Source organism: Eleginops maclovinus, chromosome 7 (genome assembly GCF_036324505.1).
Source record: "Eleginops maclovinus isolate JMC-PN-2008 ecotype Puerto Natales chromosome 7, JC_Emac_rtc_rv5, whole genome shotgun sequence".
NCBI lineage: Eukaryota > Metazoa > Chordata > Actinopteri > Perciformes > Eleginopidae > Eleginops > Eleginops maclovinus.
Genome location: NC_086355.1, coordinates 17,079,475 through 17,095,741, shown reverse-complemented (window position 1 = coordinate 17,095,741; position 16,267 = coordinate 17,079,475). Strand labels below are relative to the sequence as shown.

At 36.9% G+C, this 16,267-nt stretch overlaps 3 protein-coding genes across 4 annotated transcripts; 1 reads left to right on the top strand and 2 right to left on the bottom strand.

The window, feature by feature from the left end:
* Window positions 1-111: 111 nt before the first annotated feature.
* rabl3 (RAB, member of RAS oncogene family-like 3) lies at window positions 112-3,980 on the top strand. 2 transcript variants are annotated; one of them, XM_063887256.1, is made up of 8 exons: window positions 112-192; window positions 890-981; window positions 1,432-1,561; window positions 1,647-1,761; window positions 1,859-2,009; window positions 2,226-2,297; window positions 2,933-2,971; window positions 3,092-3,980. In XM_063887256.1, exons 1-8 carry the CDS (start codon window positions 147-149, stop codon window positions 3,146-3,148), a joined length of 702 nt encoding a protein of 233 aa, XP_063743326.1. In that variant the 5' UTR covers window positions 112-146; the 3' UTR covers window positions 3,149-3,980. The 2 variants fall into 2 exon arrangements, with proteins under 2 accessions (XP_063743326.1, XP_063743325.1); XM_063887255.1 differs by having other exon boundaries at window positions 1,856-2,009.
* Window positions 3,407-5,328, bottom strand: LOC134866994 (granzyme B-like). The gene is made up of 5 exons (XM_063887254.1): window positions 5,178-5,328; window positions 4,861-5,008; window positions 4,492-4,633; window positions 4,007-4,267; window positions 3,407-3,880 (listed from the first exon to the last, which is right to left on the bottom strand). Exons 1-5 carry the CDS (start codon window positions 5,233-5,235, stop codon window positions 3,728-3,730), a joined length of 762 nt encoding a protein of 253 aa, XP_063743324.1. The 5' UTR covers window positions 5,236-5,328; the 3' UTR covers window positions 3,407-3,727.
* A 2,596-nt stretch (window positions 5,329-7,924) lies between these two features.
* On the bottom strand, window positions 7,925-12,483 carry LOC134866993 (UDP-glucuronosyltransferase-like). The gene is made up of 5 exons (XM_063887253.1): window positions 11,525-12,483; window positions 10,279-10,410; window positions 9,881-9,968; window positions 9,554-9,773; window positions 7,925-9,048 (listed from the first exon to the last, which is right to left on the bottom strand). The coding sequence occupies exons 1-5, from the start codon at window positions 12,383-12,385 to the stop codon at window positions 8,766-8,768; spliced, it is 1,584 nt and encodes a 527-aa protein (XP_063743323.1). The 5' UTR covers window positions 12,386-12,483; the 3' UTR covers window positions 7,925-8,765.
* Window positions 12,484-16,267: the final 3,784 nt, after the last annotated feature.

Here is a 16,267-nt window from a genome sequence, read left to right as displayed (position 1 = left end):
AGGAATGTTGATTGACATACATTCAGACGAATGGCTGTGCTTCCTGATTATTCTAGTATTTTTCGGGGAACCAATCAGATTAATGAGATTATATTTGTAGACGCGGTTGTCACTGTTTTCTTCCGGGTCTTTGCTGTCACCAAAAAATGGCTTCTCTTGACAGAGTAAAGGTATTAGTTTTAGGAGATTCCGGTAAGTAAAGTACCGTTTTTGCAATTCCGACTCTTGTATGAAAGTGTGTGCTTATGTCTAAACACATTTCTTTGTTTTGGCTAAAAGTAACCCCGTTTGCAACCCTTGTGTTGTTTAATAAGTAACATCAGACTCTTACCTAAGTCTGTTGTTGACACTTTAGACCTGCATTTCTGACGCAACATGATTGTCGTGTTAAACGTATTTTGTTATACAGGTGGACCAGCATCTGACCCCTAATTCAAAAGCAATCACTTTGTGTTACCTAAATGTAAAGCCGATTTAAAGTGTTAGATTTGCCTGCAACAGAGTGCAACGTAAGAGAGTACTCGTCACATAAAGTTGAAATGTTATAGAAATATGTTTGCCGAATTACAACGTGAAACCCAACAGCTCGTTAAAGCTATTTGCTGATGTGCTGCAAGGTATATACTTTAATGGAAACGACACAGTATACTGACAACATTGGAGCCTTGTTATTTTAAGAAAATGAACCACGCTTCTTTGTGTTGTAATACGCTTCAGTAACTTTATAGCGTCACATTCATTTTCAAATTATGATTTGCCAGATAACGGTAGATCATAAATATTGCTCTCTTTGCCACAAATGTGTGTGTTAATGTCTAGGAGTCAATGCATAGGTACTGATTCCGTCAATTAGTGAAATACATTCACCCATAATTCTCATCTTTTGTAGGAGTGGGAAAGTCCTCCTTGGTCCACCTGCTATGTCAGAATCAGGTGTTAGGAAATCCATCCTGGACTGTCGGGTGCTCTGTGGATGTCCGGGTAAGCAGGTTAATGACCATATAACCCAATTTCATTTGGAAATTATGATATTGGCCTTTTTAAAAATAGGTTCAGACAAACTACATTGAAATGCTTACATACGACAGCCTTTTTAAATAAACTTGTTGGTAAAAGCCAACATCTTGGAAACATAAAAATGCTTCCTCTTCCTCCAATCCTTCCTCTACTCACTGAAAAACATATGCTTCAAGATAGTTTAATACAGTATATGATTATATGTTTCGGATAATGAGTTATTTTTACACAGAGAACATCAATATTATATCACTTTATTGTTACAGATTGTACTTGTGTGATTTTACTTACTTTATATACTGCTGTGTTGGAGAATTTCCTTCCATTGATCATGAAATGAGTTGAAAACTAACATGTTACTGATGCTTAGAGAAGTATAAGCTATTGGTCAAAAACATTTTTTGTTAACTATAGGTGCAAGACTATAAGGAGGGGACCCCGGAGGAGAAAACCTACTACATTGAACTCTGGGATGTCGGAGGATCTGTTGGCTGTGCCAGCAGTATCAAAAGCACCAGAGCTGTCTTCTACAATTCAGTTAATGGTAAAGAGGATTTCCTTTGATTTGTAAAGGAAGCCTGAAATCAATAGTGTTGTTAGTATTTACTTGTTTCCTGTTTTGTTCTCAGGAATTATGTTGGTACACGATTTAACAAATAAGAAATCCTCTCAGAATCTTTACCGCTGGTCGCTGGAAGCTTTAAACAAAGATTCCTCCCCAACAGGAGTGATCGTCTCAAACGGGTAAGTACACATGTAGACACAGTTAATATAAGATAGTTAAATGTGACCAAAAATGTTGGATACTGGGGACTTGAGTCATATTCTTTTCTAACAGCAGTGACTATGACAGAGAGCAGTTTGCTGAGAACCCAGTGCCTCTGCTGCTGATTGGCACCAAGTTCGACCAAATCCCAGAGAACAAACGCCATGAGGTTCTCACTCGGACGGCCTTCCTGTCTGAAGACTTCAATGCAGAGGAGATCAATCTAGTAGGTCATCTTTTCTGTTCCACAAGCTCGGACTTTAAGCTAATTTCAAGTAATCTGTAACATTGTTGGGTTTATGTAATAGAAGCGTATTTCAGAACAATTTGAAGAAAGCTGCAATTCATACACATTTTACCAGTACAGTTTCGAGTTTGAACCTGGGAAAGAAGATATCGCTTCAGTTGAGGTTTGTGGTTACGTGCTGTTTTGTTTTCACAGGACTGCACCAACCCAAGATACCTCGCTGCAGGCACATCAAATGCTGTGAAGCTTAGCAGGTTCTTTGACAAGGTGAGAAACACACATTTAGAGATACATACAGTATGTAAATCAGATTATTGTTCATATTTATTATACTTTCATCTCTTTGGTGTGGATGAGAAGCATATAACGTCATGTGCTAAGCATGTAGACACATTCTATTCGTCTATTACTAATAATTGCCAAATTACATTACATTTTTTATTTCCCCAAAATGTGGTTTTAATGCAGTGCATAGATCCATAGCACGACATGCTACGTGCTACACTTGGTTCTGTTGGCAAATTGAATGATAATGTGAACAGTACAAGTCATAAAAATCCAAACAAATTTGACCTTGTCAAGCGTACCTATTTTTTTTTTAAATACATTAAAGCATAAGACTAAAGATGTTTCTTTTTTTTTACATTAAACATAACACATAACACAATAATGATTTTACTATGACATGATGTACTGTATTTTGAAATAGCTGCTTGTAAGAATTTTTTTTTTTAAATCATGTAACTTCTGCTATTATAGTGTCTTCATATTTGTGACACATTAAATAATTGTGACAGTCAAGAAATCAATTATTACTCTATTCAGTACGAAGTTCTCTGTGTCAAAGTACAAATGGGTATGTACATTTTGTATTTATTTTGAGCCTCTGATTCTTCTAACAGGTAATAGAGAAGAGATATTTCACAAGAGATCCAATTCAGGTGAGTTTCAATTTTCTTTTCTTTCTCTTTTGACATAAGGAAATCTTGACCAGCACGAGGACTTTATTTGAAGTCAAACTGCTTTTTAAAAACGGCACATTCCTTTCACTTTCTCTGCAGATGACAGGTTTCACAGACAGGAAACGGTTCAACTTCAAAAGTTTGCACTATGACTGAAAATCCATGACAACCAGCACCTTTCTCTGTGGTTTGACTTTCACACCACAACTAAACCATCACACTTATAGGTTTGCTTTCTGTATCGCCCCCGCTTTCTGAACACTGTTTCAACTGCTCTTGTGTAAAGTCTTAAACGTATGCTGCGACAACAACACAAGTAACGATAGAACAGAATTATTATTAGCGTAATAAAGATAAATATGTACATAGTTGACAAAGATGTAAAAATACATAAATGTACTGTGAGATGTTGCGTTAAATCAACACATGTTTTATTTCTTTTTTTTGTTGTACAATTGTTTTCACACGCTAAACATTGAAATATTCTAGCTTCATGAATATCAGTACCTGTTTTTTTTTTTTTTTCAACTACACAAAAAAAGATAAACAAATTAAATATTTCTGAACATGGTCACAGATTTTTAGCTAAGAATTTTTTAAAAATGCCTTAACACATGACATATTATTTGCCCATTAAGTTTGTTATTTGTTTAAAACAAGATAAGACTTTCTCAAATGTGTTGTTTTACTAAGCCATGCAATTTACCTCTGAATTGTGGCTCATGCTAAATACATTTATTTCTTCATCACTTCCTTAATCCAGGGGAGAAAAGATATAATTTTAGTGAAGACATGGGGATACTTTGGATCATTACAATCACATAAAGAGACAAAAGCCGTAAGACCTTGAGGCTTGCCTTTGCAGATAAGTGGTCCACCGGAATCCCCCTTTAAAAAAGAAGGCAACACAAAGAGATGATTGAGTAGACTGGAAAAGAATTGATGCTATTGTTTTTGATTAAATAAAAAATGATTCACGTTCACAGCATTATGTTGTTTATAATGGATAATTACCTGACAAACCCCTCCATTCTTTTTGTCAAATTTGGTGCATATCATTTCACTAGAAGTAAAGGAATCTTTCCATATGTATTTGCACTCTTGGTTGAATTGTATGCTCTCCGTAGCCTCTCTCAGGACATCTGAGGAAGGCTTTTTCTGTCCAGTTCGGCCCCAGCCAGCAACCTCACATTTAACTCTTGCGGGGAGGTTTTCATCACTGTTTGGCAGTTCGATGGTCTTGACAAACTTATTCAGCGTGACATTGTTTTTTAACTGTGATAGAGAACAATTATTAGTTAGATAGTTGTGTTAATATCTTCTTAAAGTCAGATTGAGGTTTTTTTTGTAAAGCACATACATCCTTCCACGCAATTGTGTGAAGTGCGAAAACTACAAAAATGTAAGCCAAAATGTGAGTATTATATACATTGTACAGAACAGATTTTTTTTTTTAAATCATCTATGTTTTTGTATGAACGTTAACATAGTTAGTTTACCTGGAGTAACAAGATATCATAACGGTATCCTTCCTTTTTGTATTTTGGATGTATATGAAGCTTAGCCACTTCTATCCGTTGCTGACTTCCCTCTTTCTTTTTGATGTTGTGTGCTCCAAGTACTGCCGTTATGGTCTGCTTACTGACAAATAAGACAAAAATTGTAATATTGTAATAGTTTTGTTAATACTTAAAACAATTTACACCTTGAAACGGACTGAACACATTGACAAATATAACTATAATGATACAAATGACTACATCAAAACTTTCATGTTGGCAACACATTTTTTGTAAATGACTAATATTGAGTTATTGGGAAAAAAACAAATCAAATAGCTTTTTTGCATTTATGTTTCATTAACTCACTTTTCACAGTGTGCTACAGTCAGAATAAAGTCCTCACGAATAAGGATCCCGCCACATGTGTGTTTTCCCTGAATCTGGAGTGATGCCATGTAGGGTCGGGAATGAGGCTTTGAAACATTCCCCTCAACTATGCCACTCTCAGAAGCCCCTTAACATGAAAAGGTTAATAAATACACAGGTTAAACAATACAACATGTATTATTACTCTTATTATGGGATGAGTGGAATTACTAAATTCCGACCGTCCAGCCGTTTAAAAACAAAAGTGTATTTTCTTGAAAATCTATACATTTGAAAGGAATTTCATCTCATCTTACCTGTGAAGGAGAGCTGCAGGAGGAAAACTAAAATGCAGAATGCGTGGATCATGTTCATTGTGCAGTAAAATCTGAATACTATGTCTGGCACTGCTCCCTCTACCACCTTTTGTAGTCAACCTAACCCTCATGACGGAAACTTTGTGGGCAGGTGTCATTCTTGCAAAGAACGGAGTTCACATCTTGTTCAACTGCAGCTTGAGTGAGACCGTTTCATTAAACAGTCATTTGAGTTGATGCTCACACTTTCCTTATTGATCAATAATCCGAATGTGTATAACGTCATTGCATTACACTTCTTGTAGCATCAATATGTATACGCCCTTGAATGATAAGATCTGTTTGTGCTGTAGATAATCACACATTTATGACAGCTTTTTTTATAGGCTACATTTGCTCTTTAAGGAAGAGAATTGGCTGTGTATTAAGGCTGCAGTAACCACAATGTGCACAAAGGTCGTCCCACCTTACAATGCAATACACATACACACTTTGCTGCTTTAAGGCTTCTTGTGTATTTTGTGTTATCAATTATTGTGATTGTTTATTAAAAGACAGACACACATGTTAGAATTATATGCTAAAGCTCAAGTTACATTTTAAATTCCAGTATTATTAGTCGTAAATAAAAAGGATTACTTGTATAGCTGCAAAGCTACATTGTCTGAGATATTGTAGATTATGGACATTGGTAGGATATCTTTGGGTAGATTAAAAGCCAAATTAAGTCCATTTATTTTCTGTTTTGAATCTTTTATCAACAAGCATATTAGCATTTACTGCAGGAAATGCCAGTAAGATTTGTATGAAATACTTGGCTACACACTTGGTCTTGGAAGTGAAGGAATGCTATGAAAGAATGAGTAGCAGTGGCTTTATTAAAGGAGCAGTTATTCAGTACTTGCAGTTGTGTCTACTGTCCACTGGATGAAGCTGTAGGGATTAAATGTGACCAAAATACACTTATTAAAGAAAACGTTCCGCCTAGTACACATGAAGCCAATTTACATTACGAATGAGCTTCTGTGCCTAATTGCTGCTATAAAACACATCTCCCATTTAAAAAGAGACACATGTTATATAGCTAATAAAGAGTAAAACAACATGTTCTCAAATGATAATAAAACACACACTGATGCTAAAAAACATAAAAGTGCTGTCACAAGAAAAATAGCGATTTATCAATAGGTTTCTATCTCGATTAAATCCTAACCTGATCTGACGTCATTGAATGTTTTTTTTGGAAGAGTGAATAAAAAGTTCTTAAACTAGTTTGCCTGACGTCAACAATTACAGTTCGCTTAACTTTTATTTTGAAGTTGAAGACATTTACCATTGTTTATTCTTACCTTTTAGACTTATGAAAAAGCACTTAGCACTCTTGTCTATTAGCACCTCAATTTACACTTGGAATAATATTCTGCATTTAGAAACATTTCAGGATATGGAGTTTTCATGGCGTCCTTCATTGTCCTTGCTGTTATTTGTGGTTTAACGTCAGTAATTCTGATGAGTGGTCAATCTTCAATTCATGGAATGGAAGTTACAGTCAATGCCCTCCCACAAGTTTTTTGAATATGTGGAGCTGAGACAGGCTTAAATGCTTCCAGTATTCCCACGGGGATTAACAAAGGTACATCTTGATCTTATTATGTCATTTTGGACCAGAGTAAAGTTTTACACTTACATCTCTGCCTCGGAAAACAGATTTGTAGGGTTGTAAGGCAAGTGACCCTATCTTGGTATAATAGTGCATTATAATGCATAGTTTATAGTGAAGTAAATGATCAGTGAAATGATGGAAAGGTAAAAAGTTATTTGTACAACTTTATTCTGAGACCAGTGATAAATCTAGTTTGCTATACAGAAACTTGTAAACTCACTACAGTCATTTCAGTTGCCATCCGTGCAGTTTTTAAGATGTAAATCCTTTACAGGAGTTTACATTTGTAAACAGCTTCCCTAATAATGGGAAGACATGCCCATACAACTAGACCTATGTGGTTGTCACAAGCATGACCCTCACTTCTGCATGCTTTACTGAGAGGATAAGCTGCACAACAAAATCTGCTGCCAATTTATGGTGGTTATACAACAATAGACTACTGCAGCACTTTCTTTATGTGCTAAGCTATTTTCCTACGGTAAAAAATGAACATATTTTGCTCCAGTAGTTCTATTAATACGAAAGCTGACTTCAAATCAAGTGTTTTCTTTCCTCCAATGACAATACAAATTTCAGGGCACATTTCATCAGCATTTCAGCTAAAACCAATTACTCCAATGGAGTTTACATTTAATCCGACCCAACCCAAGTATAATCAAAGATGACACACTTTTTGTTTGACACTTACAGATTGAAGTGAAGATTGTGCTCACAGTTTGACTTCTCCAGACAGGCCGCTGATGCTCCAGGGTTAGGATTAGGGTTGTGGTCACGGAAATTTCTTAACCAGCTCTTTTGTTGTTAGAGTCACGAAGGTGGAGTCAGTACGGAGGTAAATAAAGAATCATCCAATATAAGTTCTTCCAAGACAAGATAATTGGCTGTTAGGTGATGCCTCAGGCGATAACCGCAGCCTGAAGCTCTGACTGAAGGTCACAAGTTCCAACGCTAGTATCGCTTTGTAAACAGCAGCCAACAGCCACCTGTTTTCCTAATAAGTGCTTTTGCATTCCTGAAAAATGACAGCTTGATGGCAGTCGATATAATTGATTGTATTCATAGCTCCAATAGTCAAACAAGGTATAGAATAGAATAGAATTACTTTATTGATCCCAATTTTGGAACCGTTGACGTTGCAGCAGCATAAAAACAAGGCAATATAGTTACAGTACAATAAAACAAAAAATATACATTTGTGACAAGAAATGTACAGAGAATATGAACAAAAACACAATATAAATCAGGATAAAACATGTACAATTGTGAGCGGTGTGGAATATTAATAGAATAAATATGGAATGTACAGTATGTAATGGTCCAGTGGTCACAGAGAGGATATGGAGCAGAGAGTTATCTTTCAGCAGAGGGGAGTTGTTATACAGGGTGCTGAAATGAAGAGGAATAGGTTGAAGATAAAGCAAAGTGTGCTGTTTGAATTAATTATACTTCAAAAGTCAGTGCACTTGCTGTTCGCTTGCAAACTTGCACTGAACTCGGCTAAACAGTGTAAGAATTAAACTATTTGCTATTGTTGTAGCACAATTAAAGGAAGTACATTTCCCCCACAACAGTACTGCACAAAAAGGAGTCCTGTGGAGAAACCTGAATTTAAGGAAGTTTCCAAATAATGTACAAGACTTTCTTTTGTAGTGTGTTACAAATAAATTCATACAAGTTTTTTAAAATGTTTTTATTTGGTTGGCTTTTCAGAGCATGGCTTTAATCAATCACAGCAGGTAGCAGGTTTCACATGGATTACAGACATCTTATTATTGGCACTTGGACATATTTTATTTTAAAATCAGAGTCATTATACACATGCTCACGCTCACACACACCAGTATTAAAAATCATTGAAGTGTTTCAACATACCTTATCGACTTCATTACAGAGCTTATAAAACATAGTGACTGTTATAAACACTACTCTTTCTTTTTCTTTGGAGTCCCCCTTCTGCAACACTTGTGGGTGCAGAACAGGCAGCATTTCAGTGTCATCCACAGAAAAGTGATTATAATTAATATTAAAATGCCGATGACATCCAGGCTATTGTACTGGATCCAGTTTAAGTCGTGTGCAGCTACCCGGAGGTGTTCGGCTCCTTTGTGTCTTATGACAAACTCAGTCCAGAAAACAGCCAAGTCCAGAGGCGGGACAGGACGGTCCAGATGTATCTCAGACATCCTAACTATGTTCTCCTTGTAACTGGGGGGAAGTAATATTTTAAAAAAGTTAATAGGACAATCTTCATTGACCCTGTTTGCACTTTAAATCTATAAAATAAGAGTGCAAAACAGTCCAAATATATTTCAGATAAACAGCATGCTACATTAAAACAACAGCAACAAAATATATTTTGTACCCACTCGAGTACACCCTGACAAATAAATGTTCCTTTTTAAATGAATATAAATGTAGCAGTTGTTAGGCATGCAATTAAAGTGGTTATCAAGTGTATTTACAGAGTAGTTTGAAAAAAAACTTACATTTTACAATTCATTTTTTTAAAGAAGTATTTCTGAAGCTGCATTTGCAACGGTAATTATGCAAGAAATAGTTATTCATTTCAACACATTTTCATTTGTTTTCAATCTAACATGCATTAATACAGTTAGTTTTTTTATGAAAGCAAGCACATGTTTCGATGTTTCTTAATTTTTTGCTTTATTTTCAATAGTGAATTTGTTATAAAGTTTAATTTAACACTTACCTTTTGGCATGAAGGATTGTATTTAGTCCAGCTAATAGGCTTTCAGTCGTCAAATCGTAAATTCCAAGTTTAACTGCGACACCGCGGACCACCATGCGGTCCACGTTGTCCCCCTGGTCCCCAAACAGTGGGAACATCAACATGGGTACAGCATTGCAGATACCCTCATAGATACCGTGGGTTCCTCCGTGGGTGATGAAGGCTCTCACTTTGGGATGGGCTGAGAAGCAGAAAAAAACACTCTTAAAGGTCTAGGCCACTTAAAAACAATTGCATTTAAAATGATTGGTTTGATTGGTAGCAAATCTTGATCAAACTAAAGCACACCTAGGAGGTCATTCTGAGGTAACCACTTCATGAGTCTCACGTTCTTTGGTACATCTTTAGGTAGGTCTCCAGTGTATCTCCACACAACCTAAAATAGAAACAATACCTCTTAATTTTAAGCAATTTTAACACATGCAAACTGTTTAAGTAATCCAATCAAGTTTGCCATGATAACAACAATGCAAGGCAAGGAACAAAGTGCAACTGTATGCGTCTAACTGATAAGGTCTTGAGCATATATGCCGAGTGTGAGAATCTCCACCTTAAAAGTAAATTCAAGCACTGATTGTCCAGTTCGAGATGTGTGTTTATTTAAATAGCAGTCTAACAAAGGTAGTTGTTTTTTGCATAAACTGATGATTTAATCTTAGTAGAGTGATTTATCTGGGGTTTTTTACCCTTTGAGGAATTTGCCTGAATGCATCAATGAACTGTTTAGCTTTCTCCATTGGCATATTGGACACCATTGATCCCAGGGTGAAGACGATAAAGCCGTCATCTCCTGATCCATCCACAAACTCCTGTAAGTCCTGCAGGAAGGTTAAAAAGACACCATTAGTTTAAAGGATAAAACAGGTTATGGTACATGGATGATCAAATGGACAATGATCAAAGTTCACCAGCTTGCAGTGCAGTCATTAAAACTTGCATCCATAAAATGCTTTCATATATTTGCTGATATATTGAAAGGAATTCATTTGATCAACATTCAGCAACAGCGAACAATGTCCTCTGTGTTTATGTCAACTAACCCTTTGCCTTAGTAGAGAATTTGATAACTGTTAACACACAACAGGCCCCCTCACTTCTTTTCAGAGATTAAACTGGCCATATTCCACAAATCAGCTGGTTTAAATCTCACACTGTATTCCACAAATCAGCTGGTTTAAATCTCACACTGTATTCCACAAATCAGCTGGTTTAAATCTCACACCGTGCAGAAAAACCTGTTCTTTCAACATGCTGTGGGTGCATTGTTAGTTAATCCTGATTAACAGATACAACAATTTAAGTAATCTCTTCAGTATTTGTGTTTTGCTACTAGAACATACACTATGTATCTCCGGATTCAGATCAAATGTCAAAGTACTGTTTTTATAGTTTTGAAAGTCCCCTGAAATCTATGCATTTTTTTTTATACGTTGTGCATATCTACTCCAGTGTTAAATATCCTGAATCTTTCCAACATATTATGTAAGTTTCAACAACAACAATTGGACTCACAAAGGTTACTGACTGGTTTAGCCAAACTGCAAAAGATAAAGAAAGTTTAATATTTGTATTTCTTTAATTCATTGACACAAATGTCCAACCAAGATCAACACATAATCGATTCTCTAATCAAAAAAGCTTAATGAGTTACTTATTTTGGCTAACATGTCAGCAAACAGTCATCATGTGCAGATTAGGTAGACACAGAGCACCTTAGTAATCATTTTCTATAGGTTCTTCACCCCCTTTCATATTTTACATATTTTAATTCATTGTTTATATATAAAACTATTGGCATGTTTTTTTTTGCATTACATATACTTTAAAGGTCTTTGCTTCAGTCTGACTCAACACCAGTATGCAATATGCCTGAAGTGATTCCAGATGTGGCGGATGCTTGTTTACACAGACATACATTCTTTAAATACTCACCGCTGGCAGAGGAGACTTCTTTCCACAATTGATGCCGCCAATAAAAACCATGTTCGGCAAGAGTGGTCTGGGCCATTCAAAAGTAAAGTCGTATCTGAGAAGCCAGATTGCACCATTACTGAGAAGTTTACTGTAGGTCATGTCGTCTCCTAAATACTTGCTGGCCAGATCGTCAAAGTGTGCATAGATCGTTCTGCACATGTAGGACTCCAGAAAAGACATGAGCATGTTTTTGACTCTCTGTGGGAATGTCATGATGTCCGTGTTACCAGAGAAAGCCACAGGGATGTAGGAACGAGGAGAGGGGACCATGTTAGCTTTTAGATCAAACTCACATGGAAGTCCTCGCAGGAAATAAACTGCTGGGATGTTAAAGATGTGAGCCAGGACAGAGCCGCAGGGAAGGAAGGGGTCTGTTAGCAAAACATCAAAGCCCCTTTCCTTCAGTCGACCCATTAGAGGCTGGTTGTTCAACAAACTCTCACAGGCTGTCACCTGAATTGTCGTGAAGTTTACCAAACGCTGCAAGTTGATAAACAAATCCGTGACTTTTGGCGGCTTGAGGAACACTCCATCCTTCAGCTCGTTGAACTTTCCATCAAGTTCTGCTTTGGTAAAGGGTACTTGGTAGACCTCTGTCTTGAAGCTCTCTGAACTATGGATCAACAGACTGCTTTCAGGTACCAGCACCAAGATTTCATGTCCCCTTTCGTTGAGCTCGTTCACCAGTATTTTCATGCTGAGCCAGTGGCTCCCATCCACAGGCACAACCAGCACCTTCCCCCCCTGCACAGGCCCCAGACTGAGGCAGCACAGCCAGGCCAGAAGCCCCAGTGCAGGAAACCACACCCCGCTGCTCATTGCTTCTTCTCCCTAGCGTAAGCTGGCTCAGTGCAAGAGCTAGTGGTTGCTGTGCTTAGGAGGTAGCTTTATGTGTGTGCAAGTGGGAGTGAGTTTGTGTGTGTTAGGGTTAGAATTCAGCAGGAAGTAGAGTGATTTTGTAGGAAGGGAATTGCGTAACCACAGGAAGACAGCGAGTGGAGATCCCCCAGTGGAATATGTGGAACATTTAATCATTCTCTTATAGGACTTTACTTATTTTCTATTTACTTCATGTCTTTCCTGTCCTGGTGTGCAACAGAAGTGACATGTTGCAACTTTCCTCTTTTATATTGCACATTCCTGTTCCATTTTTGCTACTCTAGTATGACAAGTAGTGCAGTTTAATCAACCTTAAAAGTATGTAGTATGTTTTTCCAGTGAAAATTGTTATGTCTTTAGCGTCCTTTAGAATAACAGTACTACAAAATACTTTCTTCTTTCTATTATGCATATGCTAATTGCATGTTTCTGTTCCTACACTTATTTATTTTCTGGATGTTAACGATCATTGAGACTTGCAAGTCACGCTGGCTTTGCATGTTTGCCTGCTGATTGGTGCAAAGTCCTCTGTTTACTTAGGCTGCTCCTTCTCTCCTCCCCCCGAAAGGAAAATACACATGCGTGCTAAACAGGCTGTTGCTTATTCCCTCTTTTTTTTCACTCTTCCTTTTCACACGCACATGTGTACCTACAACCATTGTAAAAAAGACAGATGGCGTGCAAAGCCAGGTGAAATAGGAAACCAACACCCTCCTCTTTTGGGGGGGGGGTGATAACATCAAACAAGTGATGTGATTCTAGGAATTCTACCAAAGGCTCCAACTTGCTTTGCTTTAGGAAGCAGTTTATAAGAGTAACACTGGTTGATCGAGTTACTGTATAAGCTTATTCAAATTAGTAATAAACAATAATTATTACAAGAATTAAAGGAGTTAAGTTACATGATCTTCCTGGATGTATCACACAAACAGCACCACATATCACTTTTTCATTTCAATACAGAGTGAACTCTTACCAGTCAGGGCAATACACATGCTTTTTTAGTTTAATGTGAATGACCACCTATTATAAAACACTTAATCTTGGGATACTTTGAAACACAGCCAGCTAAATAAATGTGAAATTGGTATTCCACACTGATAATGTTTTAGAGTTTTCTTTCACAAGATAGATACATCTGAAAGAGCTATTCCATTGTTTGTTAGGAAAAACTAGCATAATAGAAAGTGATGAAATAAGCGTAACCATTGTTTAGATGCTTTAGTTTGGAATAATGTTGAGATAGAATTCAAATTGAACTTTTTCAGTCTATTATGTGTTTGTAGGATTTGACTAAAGTAATTGTTTAATGGCTGAACAATTTCTGTAAGTTTCGGAAACCAAAAACAAAATGCTTGACCACTGAAACATCACCATTGATATTCACAGCCACTCATCACCAGCCTGACGCAGGCTTTTATCCAAGAACCAAGTGCCCAGTTTCTAATAGCAACTTTAGAAGAAAGACCACAAATGAGACAACCCAGAGCATTCTGATTGGAGGAAAAAATTAGACTCTTGCACAATGTCCGAACTGTGTGAGAGGACATGAGGGAGCTGGAGTTTCACAACTTACAGTATAGAAGCACACTCACCATGCACAACCCCTGACCTGTATTCTCTCCTGTTGCTCAGGTTTTTGCACCTCCTGCGCAGTCCTGGACTCTGTGACATTATTAGTTATCTCTGTGGTTTAATTAATGACCAAAGTCTAAACCTGTACATTCCTGTTTGCTGCACATTCATATCATGGGCAATTATAACAATTCAGCTGAGTGGCTGATAGACTTATTATGGATTTCCAAGGTTTTGTTTCACCCCCCCCCCACCAATGGATGGAAAAAATATATATTTATATCCGATACCATTTTTTACCTATAGTATCTGACATTTTTGGCCATGTGTTGGCAGCATAAATTAGTTTTTTTAACTCACTTAACTGTTCAAAATGATCTCTTAAGGGCAATACTTGGCCAATCTGTTAAATTCTGTCGACATGTTGTTAAGTCCTCCATCATCTTTAATTGTAGCTCAAGAAAAATGTCTTGAGCTATTGGTTTCAAACATAATATGCTGAGTGCATGCTTGCTGGCCTTTTGTGGCTCCTCCATTTTTGTCTGGTTCAGGGTTAGGGTTGGTGTTCCAACACCAACCACCCACTAAATTCTTTCATTTCTGAGTATGTCTGCCTAGCTAAAGTGCGTGGAGGATATCTTTTTTTCTCCCAGAAGCATTATCATCTCTGCGTCTTTCTGCCATGCTGGGGCCATTTTAAGCAAATAATTAGTTGGCTTTATCTCCAACACTTTTCGCTGTCCTGGTTCAGGAATGTTGAGTGTATTTCAAACATGTTGCAAATAGTGGATGGGTACAACATGTCTGGACTTCATCTTTACTAAGTTCGTTTCAACAAAGGAACAACAGGAGTAACTTGTCTTGCATGGAAAAACATATGTTGTATACAATACGAAAGTTGTTACTTACCTGACAAAAATGTAAAACAGCTAAATAAGGTATGAAAACTCTCTGGTCACCTGTGTGTATGAGGTCTTTAAGTCCCTGCACGACCTCATCAGTATGACCAACCCTCCAACTTTGTTCTTCCGACTCTGCAGCTGATAACAGGAGGGTGTTATCACATGCTCTGGTAATGATTCCATGGTCAGTTTGGTCAGTGATAGAGAAGTTATTTTTTATATTCCTGCGTCCATTCAGGGAAAACTGGCCATCATTTTACTATGTCCAGGTTTATGTCCATTCTTAAATTGTTGGCAGGGAGGACACAATTGAGCAGCATTCATTATAGTTACAGTGAAATTTTAAAAAATGTACTGAAAACAAGAATTCCAGTAATTGTTCATTTGATATAATGAAGTATCATGTTCAGCTCCCAACAGCACAAAAATCATAGATAGGATGTTCTGCAGCAAAGCTCATCATAAATTAAATTTGTACATAAAACCAAAACATTGGGGTACAAAAGGGGCAATTGTGACAGACCTGCTGACAATATATTATAATGTGACACAATATAGGAAGAGGCCTGTCATTTAACTGTGGTTGCCCAGCTAAATAACACCATCATTCATTTCAGATCAAGGCACACTGTTTTTAAAAGTCTTTTCAGATATGTCAATATTCTGAGCAATGTGAACGACCTGTATTCTTTCAAAATGTGATTTTAATTACATGTTCAAACAAACAAAACATCTGACTGTAGCAAAAGAGCCTTACATGAGAAACATTTTTGCAAATGTAGCTTTAATGTTGCTTCAAATTATGAAGTGATATACTGTACAACCAGATGGTGGTGCCAAAGCCTTTAAAACAGTAGATTGGTGATTTATTCATCATAAATCCAAGGGAAATTTCTCTGTAAAATGGTGTTTAATTTCAGTAAAATTGTAGAAACCAAACTCTACACCAAATAGCTTGTTGCTAACTAGCTATGTTAATATTTATTCACGCCAAGGTGGCCAATCCTACAAAACAGTGACACATCTGTGCAAAGGCTTAGAATGACAACCATTGTGAGAATGAATCAGTTACCACACATTCACCACTACAGAGGTGAAATCCAGTTCATGAAAAATAATAGCAGTCTGATATCTGTGGTCAGAGGTCAGTTTCATTCCAGCCGGAAACATTTATAATCCTGTGTGCTCCTAACCTTTATGAAAAGTATTTACACATGTCATATTCATGGAAAATTGGACAGCTGTAGTGTTTGCAGTTTACAGATGGTGTTGTCTTTAGTCTTAAACTTTGCAAAAACAAATTGAAAAGAAGGACTGTGTAAACAGAAAGCTGTGTGCATTTTCT

Excerpts from the sequence above, each read along its gene's own strand:
- rabl3 (XM_063887255.1), top strand. The coding sequence starts at position 147 with ATGGCTTCTCTTGACAGAGTAAAGGTATTAGTTTTAGGAGATTCCG. Across the intron at positions 2,010-2,225 it reads ATGCAGAGGAGATCAATCTA|GACTGCACCAACCCAAGATA; the intron begins GTAGGTCATCTT and ends TTGTTTTCACAG. Across the intron at positions 2,298-2,932 it reads TTAGCAGGTTCTTTGACAAG|GTAATAGAGAAGAGATATTT; the intron begins GTGAGAAACACA and ends TTCTTCTAACAG.
- LOC134866994 (XM_063887254.1), bottom strand. The coding sequence starts at position 5,235 with ATGAACATGATCCACGCATTCTGCATTTTAGTTTTCCTCCTGCAGCTC. Across the intron at positions 4,634-4,860 it reads ACTGTAGCACACTGTGAAAA|TAAGCAGACCATAACGGCAG; the intron begins GTGAGTTAATGA and ends CTTATTTGTCAG. Across the intron at positions 4,268-4,491 it reads ATGATATCTTGTTACTCCAG|TTAAAAAACAATGTCACGCT; the intron begins GTAAACTAACTA and ends TCTCTATCACAG.
- LOC134866993 (XM_063887253.1), bottom strand. The coding sequence starts at position 12,385 with ATGAGCAGCGGGGTGTGGTTTCCTGCACTGGGGCTTCTGGCCTGGCTG. Across the intron at positions 9,969-10,278 it reads TCAGGCAAATTCCTCAAAGG|GTTGTGTGGAGATACACTGG; the intron begins GTAAAAAACCCC and ends TTTCTATTTTAG. Across the intron at positions 9,049-9,553 it reads ACAATCCTTCATGCCAAAAG|TTACAAGGAGAACATAGTTA; the intron begins GTAAGTGTTAAA and ends ACTTCCCCCCAG.